This window comes from Pseudophryne corroboree, chromosome 6 (assembly GCF_028390025.1).
Source record: "Pseudophryne corroboree isolate aPseCor3 chromosome 6, aPseCor3.hap2, whole genome shotgun sequence".
Taxonomy (NCBI): Eukaryota; Metazoa; Chordata; class Amphibia; order Anura; family Myobatrachidae; genus Pseudophryne; species Pseudophryne corroboree.
The window spans coordinates 663884768-663910538 of NC_086449.1; the positions used below are offsets into that span (position 1 = coordinate 663884768).

The 25771-nt window shown below is 43.9% G+C and overlaps 1 protein-coding gene across 1 annotated transcript in view; it reads left to right on the forward strand.

The window, feature by feature from the left end:
* Positions 1 to 25771, forward strand: part of LOC134933200 (A disintegrin and metalloproteinase with thrombospondin motifs 2-like) — a 968191-nt gene that overhangs the window by 907481 nt on the left and 34939 nt on the right. The window contains exon 21 of the mRNA XM_063928241.1: positions 9890 to 9979. Within this exon, the coding sequence (XP_063784311.1) occupies positions 9890 to 9979 (90 nt within the window). The remainder of the gene's footprint in view (positions 1 to 9889; positions 9980 to 25771) is intronic.

The following is a 25771-nucleotide window of genomic DNA, read 5'->3' on the forward strand; positions in this document are numbered from 1 at the left end:
AAAATATTCTGTATTTCGGAATATTTGGATATGGGATGCTCAACCTGTAATAACTCAAGATCATAACCTCTTGTCAGAAATTTTTTAATCATCAGATCAATCTGTTCCGTAGCCTCTCAATGTCCGTACTGATACAGACTTCCCTTATAAATTGAGAATATGGTAGTCTGTTTTTGGATGACAGCTTCTAGCATGCAACAAGGTGTTATGATTGGTCGGTTTGTTATATAACTCAATAGAAATCACCCCATTTGTAAGGGTCACTTTAACATCCAAAAATGTCACTGTACAAGGGTCGATATTAAAGGTAAATGTTCTGTGAAATTATGTTGGTTAATAAATGACTCAAACAAGTCCTTACTGTTGGACCAAATGACAAACAGGTCATCTATATATCTGACATTGAAACTGATGTTGTTAGAAAATAATGGATTATTTAAAAGAATGTCTTGCTCGATGTTGAGCATATACGCATTGGCATGCGATGGGGCAACATTCGACCCCATCACACAACTGGATAGCTGCAAGAAAAACTTCCCATCAAATAGAAAAAAATTGCAGGTTAACACCATTTCCAATAAATACAAAAACAAATCAACATCAGGACCTGTATGCAGTGGGTTGTTACAAATAAGTGACCTCACTGCTACTAACCCCTTTGTATTTGGAATTACCATGTACAAACTTGAAATATCAGTGCTGCATTGGAAACTATTGACAGAAACACTGCCCATCTCATCCAATTTGTTCAAAAATGAAGTAGTATCCAATAAAAACCTAAGGTGATTCACAATGCAGGGTTGAAGAATAGCATCCAAATAAGTAGCCACAGGTTGAAACAAGCTGTTGCGGGCATTAATGATGGGGCACCCAGGGGTCTTAACAAAAGGCTTATGAACTTTAGGTAATAAATATAACAGTGGTACTGTTGGATGATCTTGGATTAATGTCACCATAAATTCAGTGCTAATCACCCCCTCATCAACAGCTTGCCAGCGGAGGCGTCTCGCAAAGATGCCAATAGGGTCACTATCTAGTTGTCTATATCAGTGGCGGAACAAGCAAGCGGTGGGCCCAGGTGCAACAAAATGCTTTGGGCCCCCCCCCCAATCCCATCCAAGTCCACCCCATGGGCAGTGCGCGCAAAAATACATAGTGGCGTGGCTTCGTGGGGAAGGGGTGTGTCCACAAAATAATACCAATTCATAAAACGGTGCACAGTAGTCTCCATTCTTCAAATTACGCCGCACAGTAGCACCACTACACCAGGTAGAGACCCTTTTACTCCTTACAGCGAACAGATTCCCCTTTTTACACATAACGGAAGACAGCGTGCACTTTTTACACATAACGGCAGACAGCATGCCCTCGTTACACATAGCGGCAGACAGCATACACTTTTTACACAATGGCAGACAGCGTGCCCTCGTTACACATAGCGGCAGACAGCGTACCCTCGTTACACATAGCGGCAGACAGCGTGCACTTTTTACACATTACGGCAGACAGCGTCCCCATTTTACACATTACGGCAGACACCATACACTTTTACACATAACGGCAGATAGCGTGCCCTTTTTACACATTACGGCAGGCAGATTCTACCTTTTTACACATAGCGGCAGGCAGATTCCCCATTTTTATACATAGCGGCAGGCAGATTCCCCATTTTTATACATAGCGGCAGGCAGATTCCCCATTTTTATACATAGCGGCAGGCAGATTCCCCATTTTTATACATAGCGGCTGGCAGATTCCCCATTTTTACATTGCGGCAGGCAGATTCCCCATTTTTACATTGCGGCAGGCAGATTCCCCATTTTTACACATTGCGGCAGGCAGATTCCCCATTTTTATACATAGCGGCAGGCAGATTCCCCATTTTTACATTGCGGCAGGCAGATTCCCCATTTTTACACATTGCGGCAGGCAGATTCCCCATTTTTATACATAGCGGCAGGCAGTCCCCCCTTTTTACACATTGCGGCAGGCAGTCCCAACAAATAAAAAAAGAAAGAGACAGAAAGAAAGAAAGAAAGAAAGAAAGAAAGAAAGAAAGAAAGAAAGAAAGAGAATTATACTTACCCTCTCCGCTGGCTCAGGCTCCTCGGTGCAGCGTCTGACGATTCCCGGGCAGTAGAGAAGAAGGAGGAGGGAGGTGAAGGAGAGAGCCGCAGCAGCGCTGTGTTACTGGTGGAGGCGCTGCTGCTGCTGCCCCTCTGCTTCCCTATAGGCTGTTCTCAGAGACAGCCTATAGTGAAGCAGAGGAGCAGCAGCAGCAGCGCCACCACCAGTAACAAAGCGCTGCTGCGGCTCTCTCCTTCACTGAGAGACTGTGACCTGTTTGTATATGAGGGAGGGAGGGACGGACCCATCTCCCTCCTTCGTGTGCGGGTGGCCAGAATCGTTCCTTATGACGGGCGGGTCACGGGAGCGCTGGTGTGCGGCTGCGGCATGACATACAATGAGTCATTGTGACCAGTGGCGTAACTAGAAATTTTTCTCCCCCAAGCCAAAAAATCCTTCGGCGCCCCCCCCCCCCCCCATACACCCCGTAATTGGCACTAGCAAAGGTAGAAAAATGCGTGCGCCGCATTGCCCGTTTTACATTATGCTACACACTGCAATGCCCCTGATACATTATAGCACATACAATGTCTGTGACACGGTATGACACACACCACAATGATCCTGAGACATTATACCACATACCACAATGCCCGTGACATAGTATACAACACACCGTAATGCCAGATACATTATGACACACACTGCAATGTCCGTGATACATTATGCCACACACCGTAATGCCCATTACACATTAAGTTCTACAGTAAGGCTTCCAATTACTTTTAAATTACCTGCTTGTTGCCAGGGTTTTCATGCACTTGGTTCCATGCACGGTGCCAGGATGTCATGCTCGTTGCCAGGGGTTTCATGCACTGGGTGTCATGCTCGTTGCTAGGGGGTAGTGCTTGTTGCTAGGGCCGTGCTCCCAGTGCCACATATGCTCCCAGTGCCAGATATTCCCCCACAGTGCCAGGTATATGCACCCAGTGCCAGATATTCTCCCACAGTGCCAGGTATATGCCCCCAGTGCCAGGTATATGCCCCCAGCGCCAGGTACATGCCCCCCCAGTGCCAGTTATATGCCCCCAGTGCCGGGTATATGCCCCCAGTGCCGGGTATATGCCCCCCCAGTGCCAGATATTCTCCCACAGTGCCAGATATTCCCCCCCAGTGCCAGGTATATGCCCCCAGTGCCAGGTATATGCCCCCAGTGCCAGGTACATGCCCCCCCAGTGCCAGTTATATGCTCCCAGTGCCAGGTATATGCCCCCAGTGCCAGATATTCCCCCCCAGTGCCTGCTTCCCCCCCCCAGTGCCAGGTATATGCCCCCAGTGCCGGGTATATGCCCCCAGTGCCGGGTATATGCCCCCCCAATGCCGGGTATATGCCCCCAGTGCCAGATATTCCCCCCCAGTGCCTGCTTCCCCCCAGTGCCAGGTATATGCCTCCAGTGCTGGGTATATGCCCCCCCCCCAGTGCCAGGTATATGCCCCCCCCCCAGTGCCGGGTATATGCCCCCAGTGCCAGATCTGTCCCCCCAGTGCCAGGTATATGTCCCCAGTGGCGGATTTAGGGGGGGGGCACCAAGGCACGTGCCCCCCCTGTCATTTTTAATAGATGTTTTGTATTGTCCATGCTGCTGTGCGCACCCGCCCCCGACATGTCCCCCGCCGCTGTGCGCATCCGCCTCCGGCACCCGACATGTCCCCCTCAGTGGCGCACGCCCCCCTGATGAGTTGAATCTCCTGTTCTTGAGATGGAGACACAGCTGTCTCCATCTCAGGTAAAAGCCGCGATCGCGTTCGCGATCGCGACCGCGGAGCCGCTGCACTGCAGCGGCAGCAGAGAGCTACCATAGCTCTCTACTATAAACAGTCCGGAGGTGTGAAGGGGGAGCTGCTGGCTGCTCAAGTTCCCTCCGTCCTTACAGTGCTGCTAGCGCCTGGTGGAAGGGTAATTACATACTGTAACTGTATGTATGTTTGTATTTGTAGTAATTTATGTATGTGTGTATGTATGTGATTGTGTATGTATGTTTGGGTGTGTGTTTGTGTATATGTGTTTGTGTGTTACTCTGTGTGTATTATATGGTGCAATACTGCATGTCCCTGGTGCAGTAGTTCCCTGGGTGGAGACTGGCATGCACCCCTCCATGCAGTGGAAACCAGGTGGCACTTAGTAGCCTTTGTGAGTAAATCAATGTATTACAAAAGGCATAGTGTACCGATGTTTCAATGGGCGTTTTTTTCAAGGTGCTTTACTGTAGGCTTGAAGGAAAAAAAAAACGCTTTATGTGGCGTTGAAACGTCGGTACACTATGCCTTTTGTACTGTAATACATTGATTTACTCACAGAGACCGCTGAGTACCGCCTGGTTCTACTGCATGGGGGGGATGGGGGGGGGGGGGCATGCCACCTATTACATATATGGAGGGCACCTTGGTATTAAGCAACATCTTCAGTGAGTGCCTATTTTTTGTCATTAGATATATATATATATATATATATACATACACACACACACACACACATGTACGTGCACACATACATACATACATACATACATACATACACACATACATACACACACCCACACATGGAAACCCCCCTCACTAAATCCTGCGTTTGCCCCTGCCCCTGCTCTCCTCTCCTGTCACCTGCTGCTGCTGTTCTGCTCACACGGAGGAGCCGAGCAGGAGGAGGAACTTTACAGATGCAGCCCGCCGCCGCTGGGGATCTCTGCTACCGATCTCCGGCGTGGTGCTGTGCTCCCCACTGACACCACGCCGTGTACGCTGTGCAGTGAAAGTGTACTACTCACACTCTCACTCTTAGCCGCCGGCGCTGATCCTCCCCTGCCTAATAACCAAAGGGAACCTGGTGCCCGCAACGTAATGTGAAGACATCACGCCATCCGCAGCAGCTGTCTTCTCCTGTACCCTTAGGACCTGTACCCGCCATGCGCTGTCGGCTCCTTCCAGTCCTCAGGTACCAGCCAGTGGGGCAAACCTGCTGTAAGGTATTTGCTCCAAAACAATGCCCACTGCCTTGACTATAATATAATACTACAAGTGCGTGGACTGTAATATAATGCTACAAGTGCCTGTAATATAATGCTACAATGCACTTGTAGAATTATATTATATCCCATGCATTGTAGCATTATATTACAGGCACTAGTAGCATTATATTACAGTCCATGCACTTGTAGTATTATAGTAAATGTGATGCCGGGAGGGAGGCATGGGCGTGCGATATTGTCAGGGAATGCTTCATTATTTAGATTATTTTGAATAGGAAAGTATGGTTTTTTGAGAATAGTATGTACAGTCACATCATGTGTATATAATATATTTTTCTTTCCTGAAACAAATGTTTTGTCCCTGTATCTCTACCTCAGCCCCCTCACCCTCCCTGTATCTCCCCCTCAGCCCCCTCACCCTCCCTGTAGCTCACCCTCAGTGTCCCTGTCCTCATCCTGTAAATCCCCCTCAGCGCCCTTACTCTCCCCCTCACCCTCCCTGTATCTCCCCCTCAGCGCCTTTATCCTCACCCTCCCTGTAACTCCCCCTCAGAGCACTCACCCTCTCTGTAACTATCCTCAGCGCCCTTACCCTCCCCATATTTCCCCCTCAATGCCCTTACCCTCACCCTCCTTGTAACTCTCCCTCAGCACCCTCACCCTCCCTGTATCTCACCCTCAGTACCCTTACCCTCACTCTTCCTGTGACTATCACTAAGCACCCTCCCCCTCCCTGTATCTCCCCCTCAGGGGGGGGAGTGGGGGTAAACTGGGGAGAGAGAATGGTGCTGCTGTGAGCGGTCTTTTGCTGGGGGGGGAGGGAGTGGGGGTGACCTTCCTGCTGTCAATCTTCATGCGATCGCCCCTGCGATCGCTTTCTTCTGTGTTCTTGTCGTTGCCCAGCAACGGCCGTCGCTGAACAATAATGCGCCTGCGCATTGCGTCCGCTACGTATGTGCAGTTCCGACCCGTTCGCACGGCTGCGAAAACCAGCAGCGTGCGAACGTTTCGGAATGATCCCCATAAGGTATAAGAACTAACTGTGGACCTGTACCCCCTCCAGCAGTGCATTTCGATCATAGACACACTCGATACTCACATTGAGCACTTGACCACACCCCCTCACACAATTGGTCACACGCACTGAAACTTCACCACGCCCACTCCACTTCTAACTCCACCCCTCCTTGATAGCACAACCACTTATGGTGCCCCCCCTGTCATTCTTTTCTGGATCCGCCCCTGTATGTCCCCAGTGCCAGATCTGTCCCCCCAGTGCCAGGTATATGTCCCCAGTGCCAGATCTGTCCCCCCAGTGCCAGGTATATGTCCCCAGTGCCAGATCTGTCCCCCCAGTGCCAGGTATATGCCGCAGTGCCTGCTCCCCCGGCCCCCCCTCCCCCCTCTATGTGTTGGAGGGACACGAGCGCATCGCGCGGCTCTCCTGTGTCCCTCCTGGCTCTCCCCCGGCCGGTCTAAGGAAGCATGTGCCGTTCATGAGCCAATCAGAGCTCACGAACGGCACATGCTTCCTTAGACCGGCCGGGGGAGAGCCAGGAGGGACACAGGAGAGACGCGCGATGCGCTCGTGTCCCTCCAACACATAGAGGGGGGAGGGGGGGCCGGGGGAGCAGGCACTGCGGCAAGGAGGGAGAGGAGACCGCAGATTGACATGCGGACGCTCGTCCGCATGTCAATCTGTTCTAAATGCCGGCGGCTGTGGGCCCTTGAGTGCGGCGGGGCCCCAGTGCAATGCACTGCCTGCCCCGCCAGTAGTTCCGCCCCTGGTCTCTATATACTTTGCTATCGCACAATTCTCTCTAATTCAGCTCTATAGTCATGCAGATCTTGAATAACAATTGCCCCGCCTTTATCAGCGGGGCATATGATAATATCCGAACACTGCGATAAATCAACAAGTGCATTAAACTCTGCTTTACTCTGGTTATTTTGCATCATGGATCTAGACATTTTAGGCATAACCTCTTTTAAAAGTTATGTCATTATTCACTTTTTGTATCCTGATGACGAAGTGATATTAAACGTTGATTTCTACACCTGAGCTATTGTATATATTCTGTGTGCTGCCTTTCCTGGATTCTATATAAAACCAACATTTAATGAGACTAAATTTGAAAAGTATATACTGTACAGAGAATGTAGGTGGATGCACTATTCCACCAAAAATGAAAAATTGCTGTACACCTGGTCATTATTGGCCAAGTACACTAAAGTGCATTTTTTTTTTAAATAGATGTATAATTATAACATCATTTATCATGGCAAATCTGTGTGAAAACACAACTTTTACTTTTACTACAGTACATAAACTTCTGACCCTGCTAATAATGTTTTGTGATTTATACATGAATACATCTGACTGGAGGCTATTCAATTAATAGAGCAGCTTAGCTTACTGATGTGTCATAAAGTCTGGCAGCATCCAGGGCCAATATGCGATACATACGTCTAAGCCTTCAACTTTTAAGTATTTTTTTTATAAAATCATGTTGATTAGGTTTTACATAGATGTCCTTAACCTAATTCAGTCATTTAAAAAAAAACAAAAAGACCCCAACAATTTCTAATCAGTTTTCAGAAAAAATATCCAGTTTAAGTTGATTAAGTTGTCTGCAGGGCCAGTGCAAGGTTTCTTTGCACCCTAGGCAAAACATCAGCCTATTGCCCCCAACCACCACCAATACCCACATCCCAGCCCTTCAGATGAAAGTGTGGCTAACAAATTCAACAGCCACCACATGCATTAAGTAGAGTCTTACCGTATTATCACTTTAACCCGGGACACTCATGAATTACACAAGTTCTGTGGCTGGCTAACTTCAAGTCTGCATTTCACCTGGTTTTAATCAGCAATAGAACCTGTGGAATTCATGAGCATCCCAATTTAAAGGAATAGTATGGTAAACCTAATTAAGTACAACAAGGATGTATCTTTTAGAGACATCCTTAATTTTGTGATAGGCAGACTCGGAGGCGCTCCCCAGATCTAGCACCCTAGGCAGGTGCCTAATGGTAGAGCCGGCCATGGTTGTCAGCATACAGGTGCCGCCAGCGAGGCTCTGCCAGGCAGTGAAGACTTAATTATTGTCAAGGTGCAGTATGTATTCCTCAGGTCCGATGCTAGGTTTCTATGCTCTTTAGGAATAGCTTCGACCTACTGTCTGTTTCCCACCTCCAAACCCTGATAAAGAGCTTATTAATGGGAAAGCCCGTACTCAGATTCCAGCAACATAATTAAACCTGAGAGCACGGTTCTCTCAGACCCTCGCATCACCAGCCACTTCCCTCTATACCCAGTGTTCTAACTCACATGTACTATTACTGCACATAACACTGTGCTTATCCTGCTTTGCTGATTACTGATGCACAGCTTGAAGTATTTTCAGGAGCATATTCTAAAACATCCTATGACAAAGTAAGGGAGGTCTAGTTAAACCATAAGATTTTGGTGTAATGCTGATGACATCAAGCGGCAGTGGTGATACTGGTAAGTAACCTTTGCTTTTTGTCAGTAAGTGCCTATAGATTGTAAGCTTGCGAGCAGGGCCTTCCTGCCTCTATGATTATTACCTAGTTTTGTTATATCATTGTAATATCCAATTGTAAAGCGTAACAAAATTTACTGCGCTATATAAGAAACTGTTAATAAATAAATAAGTGTAGATCATGCTTTCCCAACATACAGGACAGCAACAGAAATTTTGGGGCCTTGTACACTCTTGTTTTTGGGGTTCCGTGTCCTTTTACTTTCTCTGTTTCACCAGACTCATCCTCCATTGAATCTCTCTATCTTCATCCTCATTCCCCTCTCTTTTGGCTCCAGTGCCCCCCTCTCCATCCCTACCAACAGACACGTGTCTCTCACCAGCTCTAGCACCCAGAACACATCCCCTCCCCCGGCACCCCTGTGTCTCTCACTTACCATCTCTGTCTTCTGTTGTTCTTTTGTGGTCTCCTGAGTGGCTAGGGCAATTCAGATTCTCAGGGCCTGATAGAAGTGTCCCCATTGTACCCCTCTGTCACCAGAACTGCTACTATGGCAGCAACTTTATTTATAGAGGCTGAAGCCACAGCTAGAGGAATCTCTAATTTCTTTATGGTCTGACTTTTAATACATTTTATAAAAGTGGTAATAGGCTCTTTTTCTGTAAAAATGTAGAAGCAGTTATCACTGCTTTCTATATGCATCCCTATAGCCTTTCTCTTGCTAATGATTGGGCTATAGCTTCCTGCTGATGCATATTGTGTGTAGGGTTCCACATCCACTCTCTCACCCTGATTATCTAAATGCATACTCTGTACTGTACGCATCTGATGCAACTCCCCAGCATCAATATCCTGGCAACTCTGCTCAGCTGCCAAAAGCTGTCCAATAGTAGCATCAGGTCTGCATTCATAATCCATATACATATCCATATCCATTTACCGTGCTGTGTAATATACAAGTATTGAAATATTAATCATTGTAGTAAACCAACAAGAAAAATACCACAGATTTAAATCTTTGCAAGATTTTTGTTTCATTATTGCACTATTTGTAACATTGCCAAACTCACTGCCTGAGCTTCAACATAAGCACATTGTAGCACCTCCTTAATGCTTTTTAATTTTACTGGTTCAAGACAATATAGTATATTATTCATACATTATGTTCTGTGGACAAAGTATACTCATTATAACCTGATTACCATTTATTGTGTTTTACCTGAATTTATGTGAAATAATGAAGCAATATTAAGACAATGTGTTTAATGAGAACTTACTGTTTGTTTTAGGAAATTCATCTGATCCACTAAAGAAGAATTATGTTGTGCAGTGGCTGTCTAAACCTGATGGAGATTATCCAACCAAAACAAAATCTTCAAGTAAAAGACCTATTTATAATTCTGCCTATAGCATAAAATGCATGCTATCCCAGCTGTGGACTTTTGCTCTCTTCCTTTCACCCTGTGGAATAATTACATTTCCTTAATTTTTTACTTACACTTTTTCTGCCTTCTCTTTATATGCTGTTGCGTTGACAATTTTTTTAAAAATATTAATGTGTGTGTGTGTGTGTGTGTGTGTTTTGGGGTAGCACTGGTAATAGATATCTCTAGATTATATTGATATAATTTACTGTATTTAGTAAAATTGTCTTTAAATGAGATTTAGAAGGCTTTACACACCTGTGGACAATATTGATCTGTTCTGAAAATAATTGTTTTCAACTACTGTACAGTATATCCTAGCATCCATTGGATACATATCCACTGTATAAAGCTTATGGAAAGAACCCACTATAAGATCATGTTACATACATCTAAAAAGCATATCCAGAATATGATCATATCTTACACAAGATACTGCAAAAACTATAATCAATGCATTCATCATCCGCATATAATAATGCAAAATTCTTCGTGCTGGTCTTCCCTAAAACAAATTCTAACCATTACAATCCATTCTGAATGCTGATCTTCCTCGCCAAACATTCGTCTGCTGATCCACTCGGTCAGTACCTCCACTGGTTACCTGTATTCTACCGTATTCAATATAAAATACTATTACTTACACAAAAGGCTATTTACAAAACTACACCAATATATGTCTCTTCGCATATCTCAAAATATCTCCCAACCTGACCTCTCCATTTCATCCACATGCATTACTCGGTCGGATTTGCAGTTACAGGACTTCTTTCGGGCTGCACCAACCCTGTGGAATGTTCTCCCGTGCATTATAAGACTTTCCTCTAGTCTCCAAACCTTCAAGCGTTCCCTGAAAACTGACCACACATAACTTTATATATATTCTCTTTTTTCACTTTCACATACTGACCCTTGGCCAACATTGCTCTGTGACTAAATCATACAGCCGACAAAGAATCCCCACAATCTAGCTGGACCATTATGCAATATATAGAACATTTCTTCTTACCTCTATAAGCATAGAAACCTAGAATTTGACGCCATATAAGAACCACTTGGCCCATCCAATATGCCCTAAACATGTACACGCACTACAGTTAATTTTTGTTTTGAGCCAATTAACCTTCCGGTATTTTTTGGATTGTGGGAAGAAAGCAGAGTACCTGGAGGAAACCCATGCAAGTATAGGGAGAATATACAAACTCCACACAGTTAGGGCCATGGTGGGAATTGAATCCATGACCTCTGAGGTCTGTGCTCTGAGGCTGTAATGCTAACCATTACAACATCTGTACTCTGTCTCTGTTTGTTATTACCTGGTCGTGTTTTATTACTGTTTGTTTCCAGCTGCAAAGCACAACGGAATGTGCTGCCAAATATAAGTTACTGACGATAATTATAATCACAATTAAATGTTGGTGAAATACCTAGACAGACAAATACTATACTGTACTACAGATAATTGCAATTTCTATAAATTATGCTGAGCAATGTTTATCAGAAAACTTTTCTACATATGGGGCAGATGTATTAACCTGGAGATGGCATAAGAAACTGATAAATGTATTATTATTATTATTATTATTATTATTATTATTATAATAATCCTTTATTTATATGACGCCACAAGGGTTCCGCAGTGCACAATTACAGAGTACATAAACAAATAATCAAGACAAGAAAACAGCAACTTACAGTTGAAGACAATATAGGACAAGTATAGGGTAAATATAGCTACATCAGCAGATGACACTGGAATAAGTATCTGGTGGCAGAAGACTGCTGGATTTGGTGCAGTTGAAGATTATTAAAGTAAGAAGAAAGATAAGCACATGAGGGAAGAGGGCTCTACTCACAAGAGCTTACATTCTAAAGGGGAGGGGAGCGATAAACGCACCAGCCAATCAGCTCCTAACTGTTAATTTACATATTGGAGCTGATTGGCTGGTGTGTTTATCACCTTGCACTTATCACTGGTTTATCACTTCCTTATGACGTCTCCAGGTTAATACATCTGCCCCTCTATAAGATGGCGAGAAAAGCATGCCTTTAGAATCTTTCCTTTGAGTCTTATTCATCCAACAAGTAGGCAACATCTACTGTAAATATTATCCACAGGTGTGCATGCTGGAATGCTGAAAATCAAATGTACTGTACAATATACCACAATGATCAGCAGCTGGCACATTTGCCCTTGTTGGTGTTTGCAATCTGTATAGTTTACTATGTATGATACTACAATATTGACGTTTTACAGTGCTTTTTATATTTCATAATGTTTTGTGGTACTATTATTGAAACAAGCGTGGCACTCCAAATTGTTTGTCTAAAAGAAATAATGTTTCTTCTGAACTTTGTTGCTGAAATGTCTACCTTATATTGTTCTAAATGGAAAAAGTACTCCAAAATGTATTGAGCTTCTATAGAAGTTCAGTAATAAATAATCACTTGGCTCTTGTTTTAACTTACAAACTTTGAATCATAAAATTACTTAGAAAAAAATGGAAGAGTCAAGAATTACTTGAATTAGTTTGATAATTTACCAGCAACTGTGATGCAATTCATTTCTACGCATAAATCTAAAGTAATGAATCTCAACTCATATTTGGATAGTACTTCCCATTTAATTACTAATGCTTGCTTGTTTTTATGGAATATATATATATATGTGTTGTGTGTTCTGTTACTATTACTATCACATGTATGGCAGGGTTTCATAACAGGGCCTCTTTAAACCTGTTTGAGAGGTATTTTCACCTATTAATTTACTATTTTTCCAAATTGGTATAAAATAGTAAGACCATATACAGGACAATTATGGGTAGATAATTTTAAACATTTAGGGGGCAATTCAATTAGTGCAACCATCAAAACATCTGCACCTAAGGACTACCAACATCACACATTTTCCTTTATACCCCATAGAGATGCAAATGAAAATGCTCGCTGCTGGCCTATAATAATTGTCCCAGATCTGTGCAGCTACACATCCCTGATATTTGAATTCCTTGTTAAAGAGATATGTGTTTACTTTTCAAAATGTACACACAGTAGAGCAGTGGTGGCCAACCCGGTCCTCGAGATCTACAAACAGTTCACGTTTTCCAGACAACCGTCCTAGATAGTGCACAGGTGAAGTCATTACTAACTGTAACATTTTCAAACATGTAATGCATTTATTCCTAACTGACACATTCTACAGATCCACAGGTGACCTGGAAAACGTGAACTGTTGGTAGATCTCGAGGACTGGTTTGGCCACCCCTGCAGTAGAGTGTACATAGTATAAACTTACATTAGGGAGTACTTGGCAAATATTACCCACCAAAGTGAGTACATAATAAAAGAAAGTTAAGAAACCCTGGCATACATCATAAAGGGCATATTCAATTAGTATGCATTGCAAGTTTATAAAACAGGAATACCTCAATTTATATGTCATTATTTAGTTCATAAAGAATAGTACAATAATAATAATGCCTTAATACTGACACAAAATCAGTGTCAACCACTACTTTACTTGAATTATGGGCAAATACCAACTTACTCTTTTCAGTACAAGCAGCTGTCTGCAAACATGGACTTTGTCATACTTTTTTTCCCCTTCCAATTGTGTGTTATTTTAAAGGACAGTAATTTAATGTCTATATTCTTTTGTACTTAAATACTAATTTCATGTTTAGATATTTTTTCTTTTACATTACTGAATTCGTTATTTTCTTTAAACTTTAAGAACCTCAATGTGAATAATCAACAACTTTGATTCAGTTTTTATTTGAGGAACTGAAATAAGGATTTACTGTATGTTTAAAAATCAAACCTACAACGGATATTTAATATAGAATGAATCATATATACATATTGTACTTTCATAGTGCTTACTTGCAGCTGTCATTCTACGTCGCTTTCAAAATCTTAAATAGCTACTGGATCATAGCAAAAAAACCTTTTTCCTCATTTCAAGAAAATCTTTTAGTTCATCAGAAAGATAAATAAAAGGAGAAGATTTTGGGGGGATGTCATACAAGTAATAGATGGACCTTGGATCAATTCAACACATCTTGTAATGAATGTATTGCTTCATTGTACTTTAGCTAAACAAGTATTAGTAATAAAACTAGATTAGCATATGGTAAGAAAACAGAGAGCTCTCTGATAAATGTGATTTCCTGCCCAGTGACTGCCAGCATGAGTTGCATTGCCCTCTCCTAAAATTTCCAGTAAGTGAATAGGCTCTTCTAGACCACCTCTGGCTGACTGTAAAGCTGCAGGAACCACCCTCATGCACTCTGCTACCTTGTAAGTTTACAATGATTTAACAGTAAACATGAGGTTAGCTATTGCATTGTGAGAAAGAGTTATCATTGGTTTTGTGATTAATACCAACATTGTGCTTGGCGATGTAGTGCTGCCTGCGGTATGCAATGGCAGCAGAAGACTTACCACCTCACTGGAAATGTGTAGCCCAGACTCATCACCCTAAGCGTGTACTGGATATTTGTGGGTGTACAGTATCATCTTTAATGAAGAATTCGCTTTAATAATCATTTCACTATAAATGTCTACCAGTGCTAAGTAAGAAATGCCCAGAGTCCATAGTTTTAACCTATTAAGTGTATATTAAAGGCATGGGTTATTTATTTATTTTTGTTCCTCGAGATGTTACTATACTGAGATGTTTAAAATGTGGGCATAGTACTGGATCTGTTATATCATTTCTAGGCGGGCTTATGTGTTCCATTTTTTAAATGTATATAATGTGTTATACATGCCTTCCACCTGTTCCGCTACAGGCAGGACTGTCCTGCTCCAGGTGTACTGTCCTGCTATTCTGACTTTCATGACTGTTTTGAGGTATGCCAAGTTTACCCACCTCAGGTACTGAATATGCAGAAAAGCAACATTGTTCTTTAGGGGTATAGGGGGTGAGGGTGTTAGTGCAACCTAGCATAGTCAGGTATTCTGATTCCAAAAATGTCCATTTACAGTTTGTTATTATAGTGTTCTGAAAGCTATTACTACATTTGAAACAGGAGCAGTACTGTGGCCCTTACTGATGCCATTGATTTAATCACACTTTAGAAATCAGTGTTTATTGCTGCACTTTGCAGATTTAAAGTCACTGCTGCTTCATAAGCCATCTGATGACATTAATGACAAGGTGTGATAGTGGCTCTTTACCAATAGGAGACCTCTGAGGGTTTGACTATAAAATATATGTAAAATTTTGCGCTGTAGCTTGGTGCGATGGCTATTTCCTTGAAAATAGAATGTTTTCTGATAATTAAGCTAAACTGAGGTGAGCATCATGCATATCATGTTTTCGCACTGCACATGTTCTGGGGCTGAACGGTTGTGAGTTGGGGTCAGAGGCGGAACTACCACCAGTGCAACCAGTGCGTTGCACTGGGGCCCGCCACTGTCCAGGGGCCCAAAGCATGTATTGAGTTAAACTGACTCATTACATGCCGCTGTGTGCTGCGGGTAACCGGTGCCCGCAGCACACAGCCGCCCGGAGAGGAGAGGAGCGCAGCAGACACGGGGGGAAGGAGGAGGAGGGAGGTGGAGGAGGGATCCGCAGCAGCGCTCTGTTACTGGTAGAGGCGCTGCTGCTGCTGTCCCTCTGCTTCACTATAGGCTGTCTTCCGCCGCTGTGAAGCGCATCCCAGCATTCACAGCGGCGGAGAACAGCCTGTGGTGAAGGACTGGGACAGCAGCAGCAGCGCCTCCACCAATTACACAGCGCTGCTGCGGCTCCCTCCTCCACCTCCCTCCTCCTCCTTCTCTCCTGCCCGGGAATCGGGATCTCTGCCAGAAGCTGCACCGAGGAGCCTGATCCAGCGGAGACAGTAAGTATAATTCATTCATTCTTTCTTTCTTTCTTTCTTTCTTTCTTTCTTTCTTTCTTTCTTTCTTTCTTTCTTTCTTTCTTTCTTCGTGCAAAAAGGAGGACTGTTTGCCGTAATGTGTAAAAAGGGGGAATCTGCCTGCCGAAATGTGTAAAAAGGGGACGCTGTCTGCCGTATTGTGTAACAAGGGCACGCTGTCTGCCGTATTGTGTAACGAGGGCACGCTGTCTGCCGTAATGTGTAAAAGGGCACGCTGTCTGCCGTTATGTGTAAAAAGTGCACGCTGTCTGCCGTTGTGTAAAAAGAGCACGCTGTCTGCCGTAATGTGTAAAAAGGGCACGCTGTCTGCCGTAATGTGTAAAAAGGGCACGCTGTCTGCCGTAATGTGTAACGAGGGCACGCTGTCTGCCGTTGTGTAATAAGTGCATGCTGTCTGCCGCTATGTGTAAAAAGGGCATGCTGTCTGCCGTTATGCGTAAAAAGGGCACGCTGTCTGCCGTAATGTGTAACGAGGGCACGCTGTCTGCCGTTATGTGTAAAAAGGGCATGCTGTCTGCCGTTATGTGTAAAAAGGGGACGCTGTCTGCCGTTATGTGTAAAAAGTGCACGCTGTCTGCCGCTATGTGTAACAAGGGCACGCTGTCTGCCGTTATGTGTAAAAAGGGGGACGCCTTCTGCCTTAATGTGTAAAAAGGGGATGCTGTCTGCCATAATGTGTAAAAAGGAGACGCTGTCTGCCGTAATGTGTAAAAAGGGGAATCTGTCCGCCGTAAGGTGTAAAAGGGTCTCTACCTGGTGTAGTGGTGCTACTGTGCAGCGTAATTGGAATAATGGAGACTACTATGCACTGTTTTATGAATTGGTATTATTTTGTGGCCACACCCCTTCCCCACAAAGCCACGCCCTATGTATTTTTGCACGCGCCTACGGCGCACACTGCCCCTGTTTTGCATGCAGGGGTGGGCTCCGATGCCGTTTCTTGCACACAGTGCTAAAATGTCTAGTTACGGCACTGTTACTAGGTATCCATTTCTCTGGCCCTGAGCAGGTCACCCTCACCAGATCCTCTCCAGGGGTGAGGGGGTGGACTTGGATGGGATGAGGGGGGGCCCAAAGCATTTTGTCGCACCTGGGCCCACCGCTTGCTAGTTCCGCCACTGGTTGGGGTGATACAGAGTTTTACTTATTTCAAGTCCTTCTGTATTTGCAACTGAGAAGGCATAACTTGTCTACAGCTGGGTGTTCTCATGTAGGGAAAGATAAGTGAGGGTGTGTTGATGAAACTGCGGGCTACAGTATGCAGTGTAGGACATAATGGTAAATATGCCTGTTCCTAGTCCTAGGATCTTTTACACCAAGTATAATGTAGACTGGTGCAAGTGTAGATCATGATGACTAGTAGCAAACCAGTTGCACATGTGGACAAATATAGAGACTAACAAAGTGGCACAATCAGGGTCATTTTCTCACAACAAGCAATGGGAAAAGATTACCAAAAAAGTATTCCAAAAAAAGGGCACTCAGGGATTTAAGGAATAATATTCTTATATAGAACTCCGTTCTGGTGCGATCTCCACAAAATCTTTAGTTCTGTATTCGCTTGTGATTCCTTGCTATGTAGTTGTGTATGTATAGTGTGATGTGTGTATACATTGTTAAAGTACATGGGTGTAATTATTAGCAATAGCACTAATGGAGTCTTTTGGGGAGCCCTTTCAACATAGGCTCTGTGGGTGATTGTAAATTACCTTGCTGTTGTATGTTCAGGAAAAAAATACTTGAGCTCATCGGAAGGGAGGATATTCCTGCTAGACACTTACTGATGAGTGGAGAGTGCAGAGCGGGACGCCGCCACTCACTTCACATACTCTTTTATACTTCCTGAACGTACCACAGCAAGGTCACAGGGGAAATAGGCTCCGTGATTAGGGGCCTATGTTGAAAGAGGTACCTAAAAGACACCCTGATACCTGAAACATAGAGGCCCCTGGTATGAGTGACACTGTTTTGTCCTTCTTGTTTGTTAAAAATGCAAACCACCTCTGCTTTAGGGTGTCAACCATGTGTGCCTTTTTTCATAAAACATTTTTGAGAAACTTTTCCCATAGCTTGTTAATGAATTCTCACTCCTACAAATTCTAATTGATCAAATAAACATTAGTTCTGTACTGTAGTATTAGTTACACAGAAGGTTTATTCTCAGTGGGTGGTTCACTATTCTTATTTTCTATCAGTGCTGCCAGAGTATTATTTTTTCTTTCATTCCCAGTACTACTGCCTCTTTATTTCCTTCTCACTCTCTTCAGAGCTCCCTCCCCATTTTTTCTCTTCTTCTCTCATACCTGCTTCCCTGTCGCTTTCTGACCTAACGTCTTACTTCCTCTTTCATCCTCTTCTGTCTTCATCATTTTCACCGCTCTTCTTTTTATTATTATTAAATTTTATTTATAAGGCGCCACAAGTGGTCCACAGTGCCGTACTATATAGTATTTAGACCTGTTTGACTCACTCCTCTCTCCTATTCTCTCTCTTTCCTGCCCAGAACAAGCTGCTTCCCTATACAATGCATACCTTACATCTACTCTTGACTCTGTCGCCCCACTAACCAATATTCACCCTCGCAGATCAACATCTCAACCTTGTCACTTCAAATGCACCAAATATCTGCAAATATGCTCACGTACCGCTAAGGGACAGTGGGGGTAATCACGCTCTAAGGCCGACTTACTCCACTTTATACTGTTATCCTACTTTGCTGCCCTTACCCTCTATAAGCAATCTTACTTCAAAAACCTCATCTCCTCCCAATCCTATAATCCCTGGCACCTCTTTGTTACTGTCAACTTGCTCCTCTGCCCACCCCCGCTTCAACTCCCCTCTTCACTTTCTGCTCTTGACTTTGCCACCTACTTCACATCCACAATTTGAGGATTTGAGGTGGCAGGCTAACATTGACGGCATCATGGGTAAGGCCCAACAGAGACTGCATTTTTAACATCAACTTAGGAAGTTCAAACTGCCGCGGGAACTCCTGATACTCTTTTACTCGGCAATCATCCAATCTGTCCTCAGCAACTCAATAATAGTGTGGTTTGGCTCGGCCTCAACTCACGACAAGAACAGACTACAACAAATTGTTAAAGTTGCTGGTAAAATCATAGGGAATAATCTCCCGACAATTGAAGACATCTGTCGGGCTAGGGTCACGAAGCAGGTGTAAAGGCTCATCAGTGACCGCTCCCACCCCACCCATGGCCTGTTCTGATGGCTGCCGTCTGGCAGGCGGTACAGTTCGAGGCTAGTGAGGACTGCCAGACATAGGAACAGCTTATTTCCCCAGGCAACTATCATGTTGAACTCGACTATTGCCTAGACCATCCCACAACCTTACACGGAAGATGCTACACAAGCACCGCCATGCTTCCCTTCTCTGTATTGTGTTATGCTGCGTTATGTTGTTGCCATCCTATTTCTGATTATGAATAGACTCCATTCGTCAGGACATAACATCCCACCAGAACCTGAGCAACCCCCCTCCGCCATTTCCCACCCCCCCGCCCCCTCTCCTTCCCTCCTACCAACTCTGACATCTTTCTTCCCTGTATCTGGAGAGGAGGTCATGGTCCTCATCCGGTCCTCACCCCCTCCACCTCCCCACTTGCCCCTATACCCTCCCGCCTTCTATACTTCCTCTCTTCTTCTGCCTGTTCCCATATTGCCCGTCTACTCAATCTCTCACTCTCATCAGGCACTGTACCTTCTGCCTTCAAGCATGCACTTGTCTCTCCTATTCTTAAAAAAACCTACCCTTGATCAAACCAATCTCTCCAACTACCAACCCATCTCTCTCCTCCCTTTTGCCTCCAAACTCCTTGAGCATATTAACTACAACCACCTCACTGTCTTTCTTTCTTCCCAGTCACTGCTTGACTCTTTTGACTCTTTCCAGTCTGGTTTCCATCCTCTGCACTCCACTAAAACTGCCCTCACGAAAAGTCTGCAATGACCTCCTTGCTGCTAAATCCAGGGGCCACTACTCTCTGCTTATTCTCCTTGATCTCTCTGCTGCTTTTGACACTGTAGACCACCCTCTCCTCCTGCAAATTCTTTACTACCTTGGTCTGTGTGATACTGCTCTCTTCTGGCTGTCCTCCTACCTTTCTGACCGTTCCTTCTCTGTCTCATCTCATTACTCCACCTCCCCCCCCCCACTTCCTCTACCAGTAGGTGTCCCCCAAGTTTCTGTTCTTGGGCCTCTCCTTTTCTCTCTCTACACATCCACATTAGGTGAGCTCATTAGCTCTTTTGACTTACAATATCATCTCTACACTGACGATACTCAAATCTACCTTTCCTCCCCTGACCTCTCCCCTGCTCTCTTCACTCGTATCTCCAACTGTCTCTCCGCTATCTTCTCCTGGATGTCCAAGCGCTTTCTTAAACTTAACATGTCTAAGACTGAGCTGATCATCTTCCCTTCCTCCCGAATAACCTCACCTCCCACAATTTCATTATCCATCGATGGCACAACTATCTCCTCTAACCCCCAAGTGCGGTGTCTTGGAGTAATCCTTGATTCCTCCCTCGCCTTCAAACCACACATTCAGTACCTCTCACAAACCTGCCATTTCCATCTCACAAATATCTCCAGGATCAGAACCTTTCTCACCCAGGACACTACTAAGACCCTCATCCGCTCACTGGTCATCTCCAGATTGGACTACTGCAATCTCCTCCTATCTGGCCTCCCTCAAAATTGACGCTCTCTACTCCAATCTATCCTCAATGCTGCTGCCAGTCTCATCTTCCTCACCAAACATACTACATCCACATCCCCTTTCCTGCAGGACCTTCACTGGCTACCCTTCCCATTCAGAATCCAATTCAAGCTTCTCACACTCGCCTACAAAGCCCTCACCCACTTCTCTCCCTCTTACATCTCTGACCTTATCTCTCTATACATTCCCACCCATCCTCTTTGCTCTGCTAATGCACGCCATCTCTCATGCCAACTGATTACCTCCTCCCACTCCTACCTACCAGATTTTGCATGTGCTGCTCCCTATCTCTGGAAAGCTCTACCTCTCCCCATCTGACTCTCCACCTCTCTACAAAACTTCAAACAGGCTCTCAAGACCCACTTCTTCACCAAACCCAGTCATCTCTCCCCCTAACCCTCTTGTATATGCTCACTGTCTATCCCTTCTGCGTCACCCGGTCTGTTAGCCCTTCACCTTTTAGATTGTAACCTCACAAGAGCAGGGACTTCTTTCCTCATGTGCCTTTCCTTTTCTTACTTACACTATCTTATACTCCATACTCCCTTTGATGGCACCTAAATCCTGGTTTTCAATACCTGTCCTATATTGTCTTGAACTGTAAGTTCTGTTTTCTTGTTTGCTCATTTGATTATGTACTGTGCAATGGGCGCTGCGGATCCGTTGTGGCACCATATAAATAGAGGATGATGATAATAATAATAATAATAATAATAATAATATATGCCAAAGGTAGGACAGTACAGGGTACACAGAACATTGCATAACATTACAGTAACCAAGACATAAACAGAGCACAGGTAACAATTAGCACCACATTTCTCTGTACACAATACAGGTGGGAAGCAAGGTGAGTGAGGGAGTAATTGCGAAGGCAGGAACATGTCTCTAGTAGTGACTCTGTCTGTGCCTCTGTTCTCTCCTGCTTCTTTCTTCCTATTTTCCTCCCTCCACCCTCTTTTTTTTTTTTTTTTTATTTAGACTTCAGTACCTCCTGCTCAGCAGACCCATCTTTAGTTCTGGCACTTGTATTGTTGCTGAGAAACACTGGCCTTGCCACGCACATCACTGCGTTGGCCCTCTCGCTTGGGTATGGCAAACGTAACATGAATACACATGTGCCTGTATTGTGTGTTAAACTTTACGGGGGAGGAAGGAGGGCTAGTTTAATTATTTAGCATTTGTTTAGAGTTGGGAGTGCTGACAATTGTTTTAATGTGAGGTACACGCCATATATGTTAGGTCAGATGAACATGTATGCTCACCAACATGATGTCATCATTTGTAACATCACTATGTACACTCGCCAAAGTGGGGGCATGATTTTTATCATCTCTATATTTTATTGTATAGGTTATCCATAGCATTATCTATATTCTATAAATCTACTATTGTAGTGTTTGGGAAGTCCTTGCCTTTTTTTCTGTTCTGTATGTACCCTTTGCATTCACTACACTGTTATATATTTTTGGATGTGGATGATGGGCATCATTCAGTACTGGTTGCTATTCTGCTAAAATAATAAACGGCAGCTTTTCATCCGTTTACACATGCGCAGAGTCGGCAGTGCGCATGTGCGGGCATTCACAATGCAATCGCATTCCGGAATGATGCGGACACAATGTGAGTGATGGATGGCCCGCGTTCGGGGGGGTTACACGGTGTTAGCGGGGGAGTGGAGCAGGCCATTTTCGGGGCACCCCGGTGACGTCACCTGCGTTTCCTGCGATAGGAAACATGGGCGCGATGCACCTGCATAAGCAGCCTGGTTGCGTATGCAGGAGGCTACCACTATTTGCCGATTTCTGCGATGCGATCACAATTGAATTACGATTGCATAACTGGATGGCCCCCAGCATGCCATGTTATCAGTAGCACTTTTGATTTTTTTTTAGCAAAACTGCTACTGAATCTGAATGAGGGCCAATGTTCTAATGTTATATTGGTAGATTTTCTAAAGTGTCTTTGTTTTCATCATGAGATGATATTTGGGAAATAACAGAAGTGTTTGGAGACTGTAGCTGTGTGTTATGTCAGATTGCTCTGGAAGTAACACCACTGACACAGGTGGGAGGGTCAAGGTTCATACCTCATTATTTGCCAATGTGATTACATATTTTTTTTAGCAGCACTTTAATTTTTTTTTATTATTTGGCTTACACTGTATGGATCAGTACTGTCAGTGGTTATGTATTTTATTATTTAAACACAGTTCAGAAGGGTGTCTAGATAGTATTGTACATAGTATTTTATCTTATTAACACTGTATTATTTGTGAAATGTGCAACGGCTACAGGATATTTCCCAGCTATTGTCTAAGAGTAGCCTAAAATATATCAAGAAAAATGTTACCTAAATGGAGGACTGAAGATGGCCAATACTGTTTTGTACACGCATACTCTCCCGGTGGTCTCCCTTCCATCTTTCGACTGGGGGGGACTGCTGGGGGATGTAGTTCTCCCAGCAGCCGGATCCGAGGGGGGGCTGTTACACTGCACAGGGAGGGGTGGATACTCTCACACACACTCACACTCACTGCTGCTATAGTAGACTAGCTTCCATTGTTGGCTGCAGAAGACCCTTCTTTGATAGGTAAGTAATTGAGCTAATTGGAAACAGTGCCTCATCTGCCTATCTTTTCTGCACATCTCTGATCAAAAGCTCACCAAATTTCCAGGAGTTTATACTGCTGTATCTGTGTATGATGCCCTGATGTACCCTTTGGCTCATATACTGCGTGTAAATCTGGCTCTGGTGCTAGCCAGTGCCTCCTAAGCCATTTAGCTCACCGCACGTCTCTGCCTCGCAGAACTGATTCTGGCTATGAACCCTGTCTGCTGCCTCCTCGCCCCAGTCACCTGCAGTTCCAGATCCCCCCTGTGTGAGTGTGAAAGCCTCAGAGCAGTATCCTTTTCCCAGGTGTGGGCTCATGCTCAGTCCTTCCAAGGTCAGGCATTCGCAGCAGGAAAATCCCTCAGAGCTTCCTGCAGCAAAAGCAGGGCAGTGACTGGGCAGCATGCATGCCTCACACCTGTGCTGCTCTCCGATCTAACTATTTGACCAATTAGGCTAATTGAAAACTTCCAGTTGCCTAATTTACCATTAGATTCCATAGCAAGTCCTGTCAATTTTTCATTAAAATAACAATTTTAGGAAAAATTGGACATGCACTTAAGCTGCGAGAAAAAAGCCACAGTAATTTTTAAAGATTTTCTCTCCTTTAGTTGAATATGAAAAACTTGTCGGTTGCGGGAAAAAATTGCCCATTGCTATGCAAGTTAGAAGACCAGTCTATATAAAGAGGACCACTGTATATAGGATTAAGTATGCAATACAAGGCTATTATGTAGTTGTTGCAATGCAATGGGCTTTATGCAAAAAAAGAAACAAAAAGCAAAACAAAAAACAATATTTCCAGAGTATATCAGTAAACGAGAGATCTGTTAGTGAGGACAGAGCATCTGCAAGTGACAGTAGGGGATCCAGATACTGCTCGGAATGCTGACGCCGACATCCGGAGAAGGGTCATAAACCCACGGCTGGAATCCAGACAACCAGGATCCCTGAATGAGCGTCTGCCGCAGAGGATAACCCATGTAGGGAGTGAGTGTGCGGGGGAGGGGGGTTAGTCACCACTGAGGAAGGTTAGGGTCAGGCTGCTGGGGGAGAGGGTTAGGTTTAGGCTGTAGGGAGGAAGCGTTAGGGGCGCATTGGAGAAAGATAAGTATACATACCTTTTCCCTGTTGGATTAAAACCATCGGGATGACGCAGTCAGTATTGTGACCGCTGGCATCCCGAATGCCAACATTACATACTCAACGCGACAGTGGCATGAAGTGAGGAAGGAAATGGAGGTGGCAAGTACAGTTGATTGGTTGGTGTGTATGTCCAATTGCATGTTTCCGCAGGTTGCATGCAATATTTTCCAGCTACTATTACTGGAAGATATCGCAAGTGACCAATGCAGTTTAATGAATGACAGAAAAAGATTTGTTCCGTCGTTCATTACATCATGCTAGTGTATATTGGCAATCAAGCATGGTGCGGGGCAAAGGGAAATCGCCCGGACATCGGTCCTATTGCCGGTCGTATACGTTTTCATACACTCACAATGGCAACTTTTAGTGGTACAAGTACACAGAAGTCCTATTTTGTGTGCATTTATAGCTTTGCACTAGCAGTTCCATAGATACTCACATACACACAACCTTTACTTGTCACACAAGTGGCACTGGTGGTGACATGAACGTGGCGTAATATTCCATATTGCGTCTTGCGATGCCACAGCTTAATTATAATATGAATATAGCATACACTATCTTAGGTAAATTAGGACACATCTGTATGTTAACAGAAACTTTAAGTATTGCAGAATCAATGCTTAATATTAATATTAATATCCCGATGGAGTAGATCCTGACAGGGGTTCAATAAGTATACTCGCCTTGCCCACCAAGCCCCCTAACTCTCCCTCCCCGCAGCATAACCATAACACACTCAGGATTACATTTTTAGATCTGACATTTGACCCCAAAGTTACTTGAGCTGGGTTGTTTGTTTGACTCGAAGCGCCAAAGTTTGGGTGTGTTCGGTTTTCAAAACCAAACCACTCATCTTTAATTGAAATACAGCTCCTGGTAATGTGGATTGTTCAATTCCAGGTTGTGCTCGTCAAGCTTTTTATTTCAAAACAAATTAATTTAACATTTATTGAACAATATAGTAAATTTACAAACTTATTTTTTATGGAAAATAAATCTTGATCCACTATACAATTCAAAATCATAATTAACATATTTTACTGAAATCTTATGAATAAGTAACACTAGTTTTGACCAAGGTTTTGTTTATTAAAGAATCCAATATGGTACTTTGATAAACTGCATATGCTTTTAAATGGAAAATGTAGTTAAGTATAAGAATCTATACAGTTTATTGCAAGTGTAATATATGCTCAATACCCAATGCCCTTAAAGAGCATAATACTTTACCTCATGTATCTGGTATGTTTGGGAACATTCACTGATCATCATACCAGTTTTAATGTGAAGAGATCATTTTAATATGCACTGTATTCTAGGTCTATTTGTCATTTTTGAAAAGCATGCACAATTTTTTT